This window comes from Ammospiza caudacuta, chromosome 24 (assembly GCF_027887145.1).
Source record: "Ammospiza caudacuta isolate bAmmCau1 chromosome 24, bAmmCau1.pri, whole genome shotgun sequence".
Lineage (NCBI taxonomy): Eukaryota > Metazoa > Chordata > Aves > Passeriformes > Passerellidae > Ammospiza > Ammospiza caudacuta.
Window position 1 is genome coordinate 3986851 of NC_080616.1, and position 15877 is coordinate 4002727.

At 45.6% G+C, this 15877-nt stretch overlaps 1 protein-coding gene across 2 annotated transcripts in view; it reads left to right on the top strand.

The window, feature by feature from the left end:
* KCTD20 (potassium channel tetramerization domain containing 20) overlaps nt 1-15533 on the top strand; it is a 33107-nt gene extending 17574 nt beyond the window's left edge. For both annotated transcript variants that reach the window (XM_058819592.1, XM_058819591.1), the window contains exons 2-8: nt 6433-6629; nt 7300-7579; nt 8658-8760; nt 9234-9354; nt 10291-10488; nt 10922-11032; nt 12427-15533. In XM_058819592.1, the coding sequence (XP_058675575.1) occupies nt 6482-6629; nt 7300-7579; nt 8658-8760; nt 9234-9354; nt 10291-10488; nt 10922-11032; nt 12427-12719 (1254 nt within the window). In that variant the 5' untranslated portion in view covers nt 6433-6481 and the 3' untranslated portion in view covers nt 12720-15533. The remainder of the gene's footprint in view (nt 1-6432; nt 6630-7299; nt 7580-8657; nt 8761-9233; nt 9355-10290; nt 10489-10921; nt 11033-12426) is intronic.
* Nucleotides 15534-15877: the final 344 nt, after the last annotated feature.

Below are 15877 nucleotides of genomic sequence, written 5' to 3' on the forward strand. Positions count from 1 at the left end.
ACACTTCCAGAGATCCAGAGACAGCCACAGCTGCTCTGGGCACCCTGTGCCAGGGCCAGGGAACAATTCCTTGCCAGTATCCCATCTGTCCCTGCTCTTTGGCAGTGGGCAGCCATTCCCCTTGTCCTGTCACTCCAGTTCATTATGAGCAGTCCCTCTCTGGCTTCCTTGGAGCCCCTTCAGATCCTGCAAGGTGCTGTGAGATCTGCACACAACCTTCTCTTTTCCTTTACCTATAAAATGTCTGGCTCTTAACTCACAAGTTCCTCCTCTGGTTCTCTCCCCATCCCACCAGGGAGCAGTGAGCACGTGGCTGTTTGGGCTCAGTTGCCATCTGGGGTTAAACCAGGACACAAATTAAAGCCAGGCTTTAGCCAGTGTGGAAAGACATGCAGCTCCATCAGAAATCCATCTTGTTCTCAGAGCAGGGCTGTGGAATTAGGTCAGGCACACCCTGCGTGCGCGTGTTTCCTGCTTGCTCATATTTCTGAGAATAATTGGACATGGCAATGTTTTTGTAGACTTAAAGGAGTGCTGTCACCTTAAAAATGAGTTGTTTGGAGTTTTATTTCTGTCGTGATGGTTAAGCTGTGGTTTAGGAAGAGGGGAGGATTGTTCACCAGCTGATTCACTCACTGCTGGTGCTTCCTCACCGTTTGCAAACCAAATGGTGAAGTAAAGCCACTCATTTCTACTATTCCTACTCTCTTACACCTTTTCTCTTGCCATGCCAAACCACAGTGAGACCCTGTATAAGCTGGCAGGGCTTTATTCCTCAATGGATTTGGCAGCTAGGCTTTTCATGATTTTTCTTTGAAGTTTCTATGAAGTTCTTCATACCTAAAATACCCCATAATAGCTCTTTAAAAAAATCCAGTGAGTATATCTTTATAAATATAATATAATATTGTATTTATGTAACACAGTGAATAAAAAGTAGGAACCAGCACATTTGTAGTGATGCTTTTATTTTTTCTTGCTTAATAACTGCTGTATCTAAATGGGTTTTCTCTGCTGGCCACCTTGCAGTATTTGAGTTTCTTTACACCTTGTTCATGGTGCTCTGTGCAGGTGAAGCCATTCAGCTCTTCCAGTAATGGGGTGAGAGCTGCATACATTGGGAAGTGACTTTTGGATGTGCTTTAGATCCCTTAGGGTGGGGAAGGATAATGTGCTGAAGATGTCAGAGCCTCTTTACATTCCAGAACACTTCCTTAAGGCTTGCAAAGAGCAGGGATCAGCCTCTTTATCTCTGCAAAACATTTGCAGCATGAATTGTTTGTACCAATGGGGCATTGCAAAATTAAAGTGTTTTCCACTTTGTGATTAAAAACAACTTAAATGTGACTTCCATGTTTTTCCCTCAACAAAAGACAAGTTCAAATATAGATGATTTCAGTGGGACCACCAGCACAGGGGCTGGAGAACAGAGATGTTTGTGCAGTTGCACAGCTCATTCCTGACATTGTTGTGTTCCAGAGGAAGGAGTGGCTACACTCCATCTATGGCCAGAGCCAGATGGGAATTTTGGTTTTTGATTCTGATACTGATTCCATTTTTAAAAAATTGAAATTGGAGGAGCTCTTTTGCTGATCTTTAGTGCTGAATGTGACATGGGGCTTTTGCTGCTCCTGAGTGCCCAGCTCCTACATTCCAGCTGTGAGGCTTCAACTCCTCTGTGTAGCTGCTCCTTCAGGATCTGAGCATGCAAACAAGTCCCAGAGAAGCGAGGAAAGACATCAGGGTGCCTGTTCACTGTGGTACCAGCCAATTGACACTTCCCAGAGGGTGCAAACGTGCATGGAAGGAGCCCTCTAAGCAGGGTGCTGACCTGGCAGTGTTTGTCCTGCTAGCACAGGGGAGCTGCTGGTGCAGGGCCAGGAGCTGAGGAGTGAACGTGCTCCAAGTCAGAAACACCTGAGCAGGCAGAGGACCTGCTGCTCTCAGGATTAGGAGCCTCAGGATTAGGTCTGTGCCTCTGTGTCTCTGTTTTCTCTCATAAAACACTTCCCTGCAGTGCTTCCCAGGGCTCTTAGGAGCAATGAGCAGTTAGTATTTGTAAAAAGCTTTGAAGCTGAATGGTGCTAATTATTATTTATAGGCATTCATTCTCACCACGGGTAGTTCTCCTTGATCCTGGCCATGAAAGGAAACCAGGACATTTGTAAGCTGGTCAGGCAGGAGTTTGGCCTTGAAGTCTTTATTATGTACTTGTTTCCCCACTGGGTTCTGGGTGTGTTTGTAATATATTTGTCACATTAAATGACCAGTTTGGGGATTTATTGTACCAGCCAGATGTGCCAAAAGATCTTTACTCATTTCCCTCAGTTCTGCTGACACACGACCTGCAGGATTTTGGCCTGCCAGGAGACAGGGAAATGCCATCAGCCTGAGCTGGGTTGGTGATCAGCAGGACTGGATGTTCCACTTCCAGGAAAGGGGAAAGTCAGATCTTCTGCTTGGGAGAGCCATCACATTGCAAAGAGCAGCTGTTTTCAGCAGGTTTTGCTGGTGCTCAACGTTGAAGAAAACAGAAAAGAAAGAGGAGAAAGATGTCAAACAGCTGGGCCATTTTTTCCCTGACAATCTTGCTTAAGCAGCAGAAGAGGGGGAATGACAAGGGAAAATTGGTATATTGTAGTTCCTGAGTAACTGGTGATGGTTCTGTAAATAATTTCTGAGCTGCTGTAGTTAAGGACTCTGCTGAAGGGTGTGCAGGGTCTCTGCATTTAATTCAGAGCTTGAGGTGATGAACAAAGGTTTCAACATTGACCCAGCCCAGTTTGGTTGTTGTGAAATTCAGTCTGTTGGTGTTTCATGTTGTTTGGCATCACTTAAATGGGGCTTGTAAGGCAGAGCTCTGGGGGAGTTGTGGAGTCTGAGTGTCCCTGAATAACTCTGCTCTTTGCCTTCATATACTCTGTTATTGATCTGATTTCCTGCCTAATTTCTCCTCTCTGCTGAGTAATGCATTAAATAGTCAAGAGATTGTTCAGGCACCGCAAGGGGAGGTTGTTGGCAGAGCTGCAGCAATTCATCACTCCTGGAAGAAAGAGGCCCAATAAGTAAATTTTATGCTTATCTTGTTTTCTTAATGGAGTTCTTGTCAGCTCACAGAGCAAATCCTGTTCCCTGGTGAGTGTGGTAGCATCAGCTTTGTCAGGGATATTGTTTCAGTGTAGGAAAGTTAATGCTGGGGGAGAAGAGTTCCTGGGCACAGCCCAGTGTGGTGTCTGTTCCTCTGAGCCACCTGGGTTAGTGACAGGTGTCCCTTGAGATGCTTTAAGGTCCCTCCAGCCCAGAACATTCTGGGGTTCCTCCTGGCAGCCTGCAGGTCCCAAGAATTATTCCCTTTAAGGGCTTTCCCTTAGGGTTAGGGTTATGATTTTTTATATATATATATATATATATATATATATATATATATATATATATCATATATAGATTGTATATATATCATATATAGATTGTATATATATCATATATATATCATATATATGTATACACATAATATGTATTATATTATATATCTGCTCAACAAGGGTATTCCTTTCCCTATCTCAAAATGCTTTTCCCCGAGTAAATCAAACTGCATTTTAAAAAACAGGTTTGGATTTTCAGTGCAGTTACCAAATTTTAAAGCATTTTGGTTCAGATTACAGATTGCAGGATGTTTTGAGTTGAAAGGGATCCTCAAGGATCATTGAGTCCAAATCTTCAGTGAATGGCCCATGCAGGGATTGAATGTACAACCTTGGTGTTATCAGCATCATGAGCTGATAACTGAGCTAATCTCAGGGTCAAAACATACAATATAATAAATCATTGAATGTGTTTGAAATCGCATTATTAGTGGTATAAATACTTTAACCTTTACAGTCTTGAAAAATTCCATTTCCTCACAATAATTAGAGTGCTGTGATACAGGGGAATAGTTGACTTTTTGTTCCACTGGACATTGTCAGTTCTGGAATGGATTTAAAGGCTTTTGGGGGGAAGGGGTAGGGGTGGGCTTTTTTTTCCCTCCAGGATGTTTTAGAGTATGTGACTTTTCATATTTAGATTTCCCTCCACACCCCTGTGTCCCACTGCTGGCACTGCTGGGCATTCTCCTCCCCGTTGCTGCTCTGGCACACGAAAGAAGAGGGCAGAGTGTGACCGTGTTCACAGGGGTTTTTGCATGAGGGAAGAGATGAGGATCTGACTCCATGTTTCAGAAGGCTTGATTTATTATTTTATGATATATATTACATTAAAACTGTACTAAAAGAATAGAAGAAAAGGTTCTCAGAAGGCTGGCTAAGCTAAGAATAGAAAGGAATGAATAACAAAGGTTTGTGGCTCAGACAGAAAGCCGAGGTAGCTGGGCTGTGATTGATCAATTATAAACATCCAAGATGGGCCAATCAAAAATCCACCTGATGCATTCCACAGCAGCAGATAACCATTGTTTACATTTTGTTCCTGAGGCCTCTCATCTTCTCAGGAAGAAAAAATCCTAAGGAAAGGATTTTCATAAAAAGATGTCTGCGACAGCAGAGGGTTGCTCAGATTGTTCTCATGGAGTTTGTGTTACTTTTGTTCAGGTAAAAGATTTGTTCATGTGTGACCACATCCATCCCTCTTAAGATGTGAGTAAAGGTTCTTCACCCAGAGGGTGCTGGGCACTGACCAGGCTCCCCAGGGAATGGGCACAGCCCCAAAGCTGCCTGAGCTCCGGGGACTGTTGGGCTGTCTGTGCAGGGCCAGGAGCTGGACTCAGTGATCCCTGTGGGTCCCTTCCAGCCCAGGATATTCCATGATTCTCCCTGGAGGATGCTTGGTCACAGTTCAGTTTTAGGTGGTCCTGCAAGCAGCAGGGAGGTGGACTCTCATACTGATGTTCTCCTCCAACTCAAGATATTCCAGGAGTCTATTCCCAGGTACAAGGCAGCATTCTCAGGGGTTTCTGCTAAGGGTTTTCTCCAGGGTCCAGGCAGCCAGGACAGGAGAGCAGCCTGGAAGCTGTGGAAGAGGGAGTTTTCCCACACTGAGTATTTTGGCAGTGCTCTGGGTGCTGTTCAGGTTGCTGGAACTGAGATGACCCTTGGGGGCTCCTTGTGTCACTGTGCTGCCAGCCAGAGCCTTTAAAAAAAGAAATTATTTTGTTGTTGCCAAAAATCTTCCTTTGGATGACCATCACATGATGTGTAAGCAGCAGATTTTCTAAAAATACACAGATATAATAATGCTGGCAACTTAGAATTGGGTTTACAGAACAAAAGGAATGAATTGTTATTCCTTTTTAAAATTCTCATTAGGAATAAAATGCTTAATTCAGACTGCCAGTAGCAATGGGCTTGAAACTCACCACTGAACTGCTCATTAAAGCCTCAGCAGGTGCTGGCCAGAAAACTCAGCAACTCTGACTTGGCATTTTGCTGTTTTATTAGTGCTGTGTTTTATCTGCTTTGTCTCTGCCAGAGATGGCACCCACAGGCCCTGCAGTCATCATTCAACCAAGGGAAACACACAGGACAATTGTTCTGCAGGGGGGAAATTGGAAAAATTCATTAATGAGGAAATTGGTGTTTTATGTTTGAGAGAGTGAAAGGAAAACACTTGAAGGCAAGAAAGGAGAGCTGGTTCTTGTCCAGAGCAGAGCAAATGCCAGAGAGAATGAGGGAAAGAGACAGCAAAGAGATCTGATCTGTTGGGAGATAGAAAGGGGTGAAGTGGGTCTTAAAGATAGGAGGAAGGAATTTTACTTGGAAAAAAAAGGAAGCTGTGACTTTACATATGCTGGAAGAGCATTCCAGATGTGGCAGTGGTTAAAGCATCCTGTGTGGGGCTGCTCCAGCCATGGCTGCTCTGCACTGTCCCAGTGTTTGTTGTGGGACTGTGGTGGGTTAAATACTGGGGGGAGCACTGTGTGACAGCACAGCATAAATCAGGAGGAAAGAACCAAAACCAAGCAATGATTGGGAGCAGGGAACCTCCTGGTCAAACCTCAGAGTGGTTGAGAGGCAATGCCTGAGCTGTTAACTGGGAAAATGTTCTATTTCAGGCTGTAAGCATGTTATAGAGCTCATTTGGCCAGGACTGAGAGTCAAGAATATAAACATTTTTAAAGGAGGAGTTGCCAGGAAGGTATTTGCAGGAACTCACATGTGATCTAAATACACCAGTGGCTTTAGACTTAGCTTTTAAAAAGTGAAGGTCTATAGATTAAATGGACTTAATAGACCCCTGATTGCTTTAAAATCTTTTTTCCCCTCTTTCCATGTGAGGGTAGGGGCATAACAAGCACCATAAGCCTCTGAAACACAATTAAATACCTGAAGAAATGCCTTTTGAGCCTGAGGGACCTTATTTGTGGTACCAGATACAGAAATTTGAACTTCCTTGCTTGGGAGTTTCTTCCTGAACTAACAACCTGGATTCTCTCTCCAGCTCTTCTCTTAGGAAACGCCACCAACTCCTCACAGCACGGAAGCCCAGCATGAATGGGAACTGTGCTGGGGGCACAGACTGGGTGAGAAATCTGGAGTCCAGTTGTCCTGTGGAAAACAGAACTGTAGCAGCCCATGAGTCAGAAGAAAGCTCTGTAGTGTTAGGAGGTCACAGCCCTGCAGTTCCCAGGACTGAGGGTAAGGATAATGCCCTCAACGTTGTAATCTTTGAGGGAGATTATTTTTTGGGCTTTAAGGGAGATTATTATTTGGGCTTTAAGGGGTGTTGTGTTTTGGAGAATGTTCCAGTATCACAGGGCAGTTTGCACTGGGCAGTATGTGCCCTGCTTGTGCCAGGTGCTCCAAAGGTCAGAGGTTCAGAGCAGGGTTCAGCATCTTGGCAAGAGCATCCCACAGGAGTGTCCTGGCCAGCCTGGAGCTGGCCCTGAGCAGATTCACTGCAGGCATCTGGGTAGTCCTGTGTGCCCACCACAGACTGGCACTGGGCACTGCTGCCTTACACCACCCTGCTGAGGTGTGTGCTGCTGCTCAGCTTCCTGTGGGAGTCCTGCCAGCAAGCTGGGTCTGTATTTCTGACCTTGTTTAATTCCTGTGCTCCTGCCCTTTTCAGCTGAATCCATCTTGCTTTAACAAGGAACGTTAAGCACCATGGCTCACCAAAACATCCAGCTGCTGGTGCAGTTCAATAACAGCCCAGTTTTATGTCATATAACATCACCCTGACAGTTATGACATCCTTAATTATTGCATGACTCAGTTTTCTCATTTCAGTAGGAAGTGTTACTATGAAATGATGTTTTTAAATAAATTCTCTCCTTTCCTTGCAATGTTTGTTTGTGTCCCTCAGGTTTGGATTCTGAATGCCGACACAACACTTGCCCAGTAAATCCCCAGCTCTGTAGCATGCTGTCTGCTCCTGAAGAGCCTCACAACTGCCATATCCCAGATGGAAATAAGAGACAGCTGGAATATTTTAATGCCCAGGAACGCCATGGATGCTGTGCATTGTCTTCAAGTAGCAGTTCCCAGACAGTAGCTCCAGAGAAAGTGACCCTGGTGGTGGATGGCACCCGCTTTGCAGTGAATCCCCAGATCTTCACTGCTCACCCTGACACCATGCTGGGAAGGTGGGTCACTTCTCTTACCTTCAAGGTACCTCAAGACAATCTAATTTTTTTTTTTTTTAATGGAATGAACATGTAATGTTTGTTTTGTGATCTCATCTATACACACCTCAGTCAGAATTTGGCTGTGAGTGAGGCCCAGAAGGCCTGACCAGATGGAGAGTTGGTGGTTCTCTAGATAAGTCTCCCTTTGATCCATGTCCATCAAAACATGCACACTTTTAGCCAAAGATGATTTCCTTTACCTTCTCTCCAAGTGTTTGCCTGGTCTGTCAGCTGTACATCTGTCCCCAGCTGATAACCCTCCTCCTGAATGGGGAATGTGATAAAGCTCCATCCCTTCCTGCTGCCACCTCTTGGTACCCTCCTGAAAGAGAAATTACTCAGTTCCTTCTGAGAGGTTGGAGCCTGTTGCTGCACCAAGAAATCTTCGTGTGCTGTATTGCCAGGGGTGCTGTATTGCCAGCACTTCCACCTCTCTGGCCAAAGGGTTCTGGTGGGTCACTGACCCTTGCATGGATTATTGTGTAAAACAAGGCATTTAAAGTCATGTGGATTTATCTGGTGTAGGTCAGTGCAAGGGCTTTATTGTCTGGGGATTTTCTGCCCCAGGACTGAATGATCTGTTCCTTTGGCTTGTTCCTTAGAGTGCAGTAGCCATAGCAACAGAGGTCTCCCTGAGCCAAATCTTGTCCTTATTTACTGAGGAAGAGATTGGAGTGGAGATTTAAGTTGCTGTATCTCTGTGACACTGCTGGGCTTCATCACAGAATCATGGCATGGCCTCAGCTGCAAGGGACCTTGAAGCTCAGTTCATTTCACCCCTGCCATGGGCAGGGACACCTTCCACTATCCCAGATTACTCCAAGCCTCATCCAGCCTGGCCTTGGACACTTCCAGGGCTGGGGCAGCCACAGCTGCTCTGGGCAGCCTCTGCCAGGCCCTCCTCGCCCTCACAGGAAAGAATTTTCTAACCCCTCTTTTTCTCTGAAATTTTTCTCTGAAATTTTCACCTCTTTGTCTCTGAAATAAATCTATTTCTGTGTTCTTGTGCACTCACACAGTTCTTTACCTCTTTCAGGATGTTTGGGCCAGGCAGAGAATACAATTTCACCCGGCCAAACGAGAAGGGCGAGTACGAGATCGCAGAAGGGATCAGCTCTGCCGTGTTCCGCACCGTGCTGGTAAGGGCAGCTCTGCAGCTGGGGAGAAAAGAAACAAACAATCTGTTTGTCACACAGCTGAGCCATCTCCAGGCACTCCCTGCAACATTCTGGTTTTAGGTTTTGCATTGTGATTTCTAAAGAAAAAATGTAGCTTTGGTATAAGTCCACATTTCAGATATAAGCTCATGTTGCCTTTTACCTTTTCTATGTCCTGCTGTTGTAATTCCTGAGCTGTATCCTGACCTTGTGGTTGTATATAAATACATATTGCTTATGAGATGTTATGAAACCCTGTGCCATGGAAAGGTTTTAACTGGAGCTCATAATTTATCAGACCAAAAACATGTAGATTGTCAGACAAGCAGGGCTATTTTATAAATAGTTTCAGTATCTCTCCAATATTAGTAAGCAAAATAAAGAACTAATTAGGAATTGTCATAGTCCAAGATGTTCATAGTTTTTCTCTCCAAAACCTGTCCTTTTATTCACAGGATTATTACAAAACCGGAATCATTAACTGCCCTGATGGGATTTCCATCCCAGACCTTCGAGACACATGTGATTACCTCTGCATAAACTTTGATTTCAACACAATCAAATGTCAAGATTTAAGTAAGTATGGAGAGAAATCAGCTTTTAGGAGATCATCTGCAGGGCGTTGAGCACTCTGATCCTGATTCAGTGTAGTTTTTAATCTTGAGCTTTAGTTTAAGCATGAACACATGGATTTCACTGGGGCTCAAGTTGCATTTAAACAGCTTCCTTTTGGCTGCTTCAATCCCAAGTGAAGTGACCAAATCCTTCAGAACACAGGCACTTAGCTCCAAAAGCAAATTAAACATTTTAGTCTCTTTTTCTAACAGAGGCTGAGCAGAGCTTGCTGTTACTGCCAACAAAATGATGGCTAAAAGCGGGATTATAACCCCTAACCAAAATGTACCAGAGAATCATGAATAATTTAAGCTAAAGGCTGATGGGCAGAGCAGGAACCAAGGATACCGAATCTGGAGAGCAGTAGAATTCCTGGTCTTGAAGGGATTTGATTGGGAGCAGCTTTTTGGTGGGCATGCTGGCAAAGAGAAGTACTTTTAACACAAACAGGTCTGTGAAAGGCACTTTACTGAAATGGGGTGTGTGGTATCATAACACAGGCTGTGGGTGGAATTTCCTGCCCTGTTCTCTGGTGAGTGATCACAGAGAAGGCAGTAAAATGTGCTTTCAAGGGCAGAGGTTGTTGCTGGAAATTCAAGTTAAGTATCATAATGAATTAATTATTCAGTCTATTACTGTTTCACTGCATTGATTGGAGCTTGGTGGGTTTTTAATGGGAATGGAATGGTTCTGCAGTGCAATTTGCATCCCATTTGAAATGCAGTCTGCACTTCTGACTTTGCCAGTTCTGGATCTGGAGGCTGTTGATGTGTCTGAACATATGTTGAGCATTTTGTCTGAAGAAGAATCTGGCTGTGCTCTCGGATGGATCTGGGAAGTGCAGAGCTGAGATATTTTCATGCTGCAGCAAAGCTGCTGTGCTCTGTGTCTCCTCAGGTGCTCTGTTACACGAGCTGTCCAACGATGGGGCTCACAAGCAGTTTGACAGCTACCTGGAGGAGCTGATCCTGCCCATCATGGTGGACAGCGCGCGGAAGGGCGAGCGCGAGTGTCACATCGTCGTGCTGACCGACGAGGACACCGTGGACTGGGATGAGGATCATCCACCTCCCATGGGAGAGGAGTATTCACAAAGTAAGGGCTCTGCACTCTGTTCCACACACACACACAGCCATAAGGAAAGGGCACATTCCCAGTCTGGCTTCCTCCAGGAGGAGATGCTGGCATATGGAGCCCTGGTGCTGTTGGAGGCAGGATGCCTGGCTAGTTAAAACTGATCCCAGCACTCATTGTGCTTTTCCTCCTGTTTCTGCCTCCCCTTAGCCTTTTCCAGGCTCCTTAATGAGGGAATATTCTTTGCTTTACACTCCCATCACCACCCAATCTATCGAGACTGTGATTTGCATCTCTGCCCTCCCAAAAGGAAGTGCAATTAATCCCAGTGAGGAAAACAGACACCTGAAATAATCCTTGGAATCCACACCTGGCTTTTGGCACAGCAAAGCATGCCAGAAGCAGGGAGGAGGTTCCTCTTTGTTGATTCTAATCACCCCTTTTATTTCTCAAGTCCTTTACAGTTCCAAGCTGTACAGATTCTTCAAGTACATTGAGAACAGGGACGTGGCAAAGGCTGTGTTGAAGGAACGGGGTCTGAAGAATATTCGCATTGGCATTGAAGGTAAGGTGCTGCTTCAGCAGGGGAAATGCATGTTCAGGTGACTCCACAGTCAGCAAAGCCTGATTTCTTCTGAAATCCAGGCATTTCCTTGTTTACTCTGTGTTTTACATTGATTCTTACAAATCCAGTTAAAACTCAACATGTTTTTCCTTTACCTCTACCGTGTTCCACTGAAATTGGCCAGGGGGCTTAAAAGTTAAAGGAAAGTGAAAGTTACATAACATGTAGGAGAAAGACTTGTCTCCTTAGGAATTAGTAAACGGGAAACAGGAGTCAAATGTTTCCACCTGCTGATCCAAGCTTTCCCTTAGGGAGCTTAGAGAATGCTGAGCTCTGTCCTGAGAGACTTATTTTTATAGTAGCTGTGTTTGCTCACAGAATGGCTGGTGCTGTGAGGCACCTGCAGGCTGACTACACACAGTGCTGCGCCCTCGTGTCAGGGAATCATGGAATTGTTTAGGTTGGAAAAACCCTCTAAGATTATTGAGTCCAACCATTAACCCAGCACTGCTAAGCCTACCACATCCCCAAGTGCCACATCCACATGTCTTTTAAATCCCTCCATCCTGGACAGCCTGTGCCATGGCTGGACAACCTTGGTGAAGAAATTTTCTATAATATCCTATTTAATATCCTCCAGCACAGCTTGAGGCTGTTCCCTTTTCTCCTGTCCCTGCTCCCTGGCAGCACAGCCCAACCCCCCCAGCTGTCCCCTCCTGTCAGGATTTGTGCAGAGCCACAAGGTCCCCCCTGAGGCTCCTTTTCTCCAGGCTGAGCCCCTTTCCTGCTCCCTCAGCCACTCCTGATGCTCCAGACCTTTCCCAGCTCTGTTCCCTTCTCTGGACACACTCCAGCCCCTCAATGTCTGTCTTGTGAGGGGCCCAAAACTGAACACAGTACTCAAGGTGCCTCAGGAGTGCCCAGCACAGGGGATAATCACTGCCCCTGGCACCGAGCTGGATGGACCATGGCTGCTACAGCCCAGGTGCCCATGGCCTTGTTGCCCACCTGGGCTCATGTTCAGCCTTGACTCCTCATTTCTCCCCACATAACCTCAGTACATCCTCATAGTCCCCTTGATTTATCTGGCCCTTTTTCCTTCTCATCCTCACTGCCTCATCTTTTGGCACATCTGCTCCTGGAGATTTAAGTTTTCCTTCTTGAAGGATGCCCAGCCTTCCAGGACTGTTTTTCGGGATAAAAGAGAACAGTCGTTTGCAAATCAGTAATATTAAACGTGGAATGTGAGCATTTGTCTGGAATCTGAGCATTTATCTGCTCAGTTGTGCGTGTGTCCCACGCTGACCCCACAGTCACTCCTACCTGGGTGTTCAGGAATCCTGTTGTCTCTTTGTGTTTCAGAGAGGGAACTGAGTGTCTCTCTGTGTTTCCAGGGTACCCCACGTGCAAGGAGAAGGTGAAGAGGAGGCCTGGTGGCCGCTCTGAGGTGATCTACAACTACGTGCAGCGTCCCTTCATCCAGATGTCCTGGGAGAAGGAGGAGGGCAAGAGCCGCCACGTGGATTTCCAGTGTGTTCGCAGCAAATCCCTGACAAACCTGGTCACGGTGGGGGATGATGTCTCAGAGGACCACGAGGTTATCATGCATCACCCCCCTCAGGTGGATGAACTGGACAGGCTGAATGCCCCCTTCTCCCAAATGGTTGTTAATGATCTACCAGATTAGTGTTGCTCAGGGTGGAGAATCCTGCTGGAGGTGGGAAGTTCTCACCACAGTTTCATCCCAGGTGATGGGACACAGACTCCTGCCAGGTGCTTTATCCTCGTTCATGCTCTTACTACATTGTCATATTTCAAGCATGTTAATAAAGAGCCACACTCCATAGTCTTAATTGTGCAATCAAAAGCAACATCTGCTCAGATAAAAAGGAAATGACCTGTTGTTTCTACTACAAAGGCTTCCGGATTGTGGGTGCTGAATATTTTATCTGAACTTCTGAAAGAAGAGCACAAGTGTGGAAATGTCTTGTGGGACATGAGAGAGGAAATTCTGGGCCTGTCAAGACAAAGCTTTCCTTTGCCATGAGGCACAGCTTTGTTTTTGTGAGTTACAGAGGAGTGAACATCAAAGCAGGACAGATGATATTCTATATCAACCAGCAGAAATGTAGCACAGTGTGACAGCAAAGCCTGAGCATGGAGGAATCTGTTTGCACTGCCACCTGGCTTTGGATCCAGCGTGGTGTACTGCTGCCCTAGGAAGGAGGAAGCAGTTCCATAGGAAGCATATTCACAGGAATTCCCCATCTGTACTTCTCTGTGAGATGGAATCATTGTTTTTAGAGATGTTTTCTGTTAAGTTCAGTAAAATGAGTAGATCGTGCTGAAGGAAAACCCAAAAAAGACTGTAGCTGATATTTTACCAATAAAATAAATCTGTTAATAGCCACATAGATGTAAGAAGCTTTCTAGAGGTGACTGTGCATACTGAAGACTTTGTGTTGTCTTCTCCATCCCCCTGCTAAGACAAACAAAGCCAGTGGAGGAGCTCCCAGTTTACTACCTGAGTAAAATCCTTGTTCTCATCAACCTTAGTCAGAATTGCTGTAGACTCTCCAAGGAGCTGCTGCAGCAGCTTTAATAAAACAGCTTTTCTTCCCCATTTGGAACTGACTGGGCCATTTTTCTGTCAGGCAGGTAAGAAATACCAATAGTAAACCCAGCCCTAAGAAGAGAAAAATGCACATTTTTCCCATTTTCACCTGGGAACAGCTCCTGTGCTGTTCTGAGTGTGTTATCCTGATCTATGTCAGGCTCTGGGAATTAAGAACAGGCACACTCCAGGCTGGTTTAGCTCAGGTGGATTGGAGTCTCACTGGTCCTGCTCCTGCGGCACTGAGTTCCCTGTGGGAGTTCCATGTAGGAATTCCTGTGGCAGTTCCCTGTAGGAGCTGATTTAACCCCTGATGAGCCCACAGTGAGTTCTGCACTACCCCAGCTGAGCTGAGAGCACCCAGAACTGAGCTGCCTCACAAAGCCATCCCTTCTGAGGCTGTGTAAAGGCTCTCTGTACCCAAACCAGAGTTTCAAAACATGGTGCTGGTGCAAAGAAAAGCTGATACCATCCAAGAAGGAGAGGGACAGAGCTCCTCACAGAACTGGGCACGTCAGTGCTGCTCTGGCAAAGGTGTTGAAACCTGCATTTCATGAGTGTTATCTGGTCAGATTTGGCAAAACTGAGGTGTAGGTATCAATCTGGCCCTAGAAAGTTTAATCTTTTTTTGCCAGGCTGCAACATCAAGCAAATTTGTATTGTTCTCCTCCTGACTGCCACGTGCATGGTGAATTGAGCAGTGAAATTTGCTGCTGTTTGCTGCCAAGGTGTTTGTGGTTTTCAGTGCAAATAACATAACGAGATCAAGCAGAAATTTTTAGTTGCAAGTAACAAATCTCTGCCAAGGCACATTTTAGTTTCCATTAGTATGGATAGAAGTTCCATTCTCTCAGTATTTCCATTCTTAGCTTCTTTCCCAAGTGCAGCAAACAGATTTCTTCTAAAAAGAAGTGCCTATGGGAAGATTTCAAGAGTTCTAGGTGTTCAGATGCCTAAATTTCTCTTGACTACTTTTGAAAACTCCTCCCTGTGTGTGTTTGGGTCAGTAGAGATAAGTGTCCTTTGGTGCCTGCACAGAGCTGGGGGGATGTGCAGACACTCCATTGTTGCTCCAGATGAATTGTTATTTATGTGGTAAAGAAGACACATGGACCATGAACCTCCACCAGGGGCCAGGCCAAGCCCAGTCCTTGCCTTGGTATGAGCTGTTCCTCAGGACAGCAGAAGCACTGGTGAGCCCAGCAGTGGTGGAACTCATCCCTAGGCCCTGAGTGCCCAGCAGTGATGGCCCCCAAGCTCTGTGATTGTTTTCCAGTGTGGATTTATTTCCCCAGCAGTGTCAGGTTGAAGTAAATGTGTGTTGGTATTGCCCAGCTGAGCTGGAATTGGAGGTTCCACACGTTCTGCTCTAAGGACTGGAGTGTGGGTGTTGTTTTAGGACTGTGTCAAGGCATCAGGTGCTGAGAATTCACCTCAGCAGCACTTTTGGGATCTGACAGCTAAAGGATCATATCCAGGCAAACCAAATCCCACCCAGTGTGTCCCTGAGCCCAGGGGCAGCTCAGCCTCTGGAAGGATCCAGGCATTGATTAAACTGCACCAGGCCCTCTTGGGAGTTACAGGCAGTGCCTGTAGGAGTTTGTGATTCCCTGTGCAATCAGCTGGACCTTCAGCATGGGATACACATTGCCCCATGATTTCCATGCAGATTTACCACTTACCCACTGTGGTTTATTGGCTTTCCCAAGTAATTATTCCTTCTGGATTTTTAATTTTGTTAGTAGAGCGAGTTCCATTGGAACACTGAATCAAATTTTAAAAGTGTTTGCTTTTCCTCCTTGCACAGTCACCTACTTCAAGTACAAGGTCAACTTTTGTCTTACTCTGGATGTACTGAAGTGCTCCTGTGCTGTGTGTGGACCCCAAATGTATGGTTTCTTTTCTGTATTAAAGTATAAATCATATGTGACTTGTTTGGCTCCTTTTACAATTGTTTTAAATGTGGAGTAGAACAGGCAGGGCATGGAGAGCTACAAGGTTTTGTTTCTTTGCTTCATTAAGTGTGGGTTGGATTCCAAAGGCTTAGGAGTAGTTTGGCATCAGAGCCTGGTTTGCAGGGAGGTGTTCCCACCATTTGTGCTGAGAGGACCCCAGAGTTTACTTCATCTCTACACCTCATTGCAGTGCTGTTCTAAAGGCAGCACTGACAACACTCCTCGAGCCACAAACTGCAGCATCTCTAACAACCCCCAGTGTTTTTGTTCAGTGCT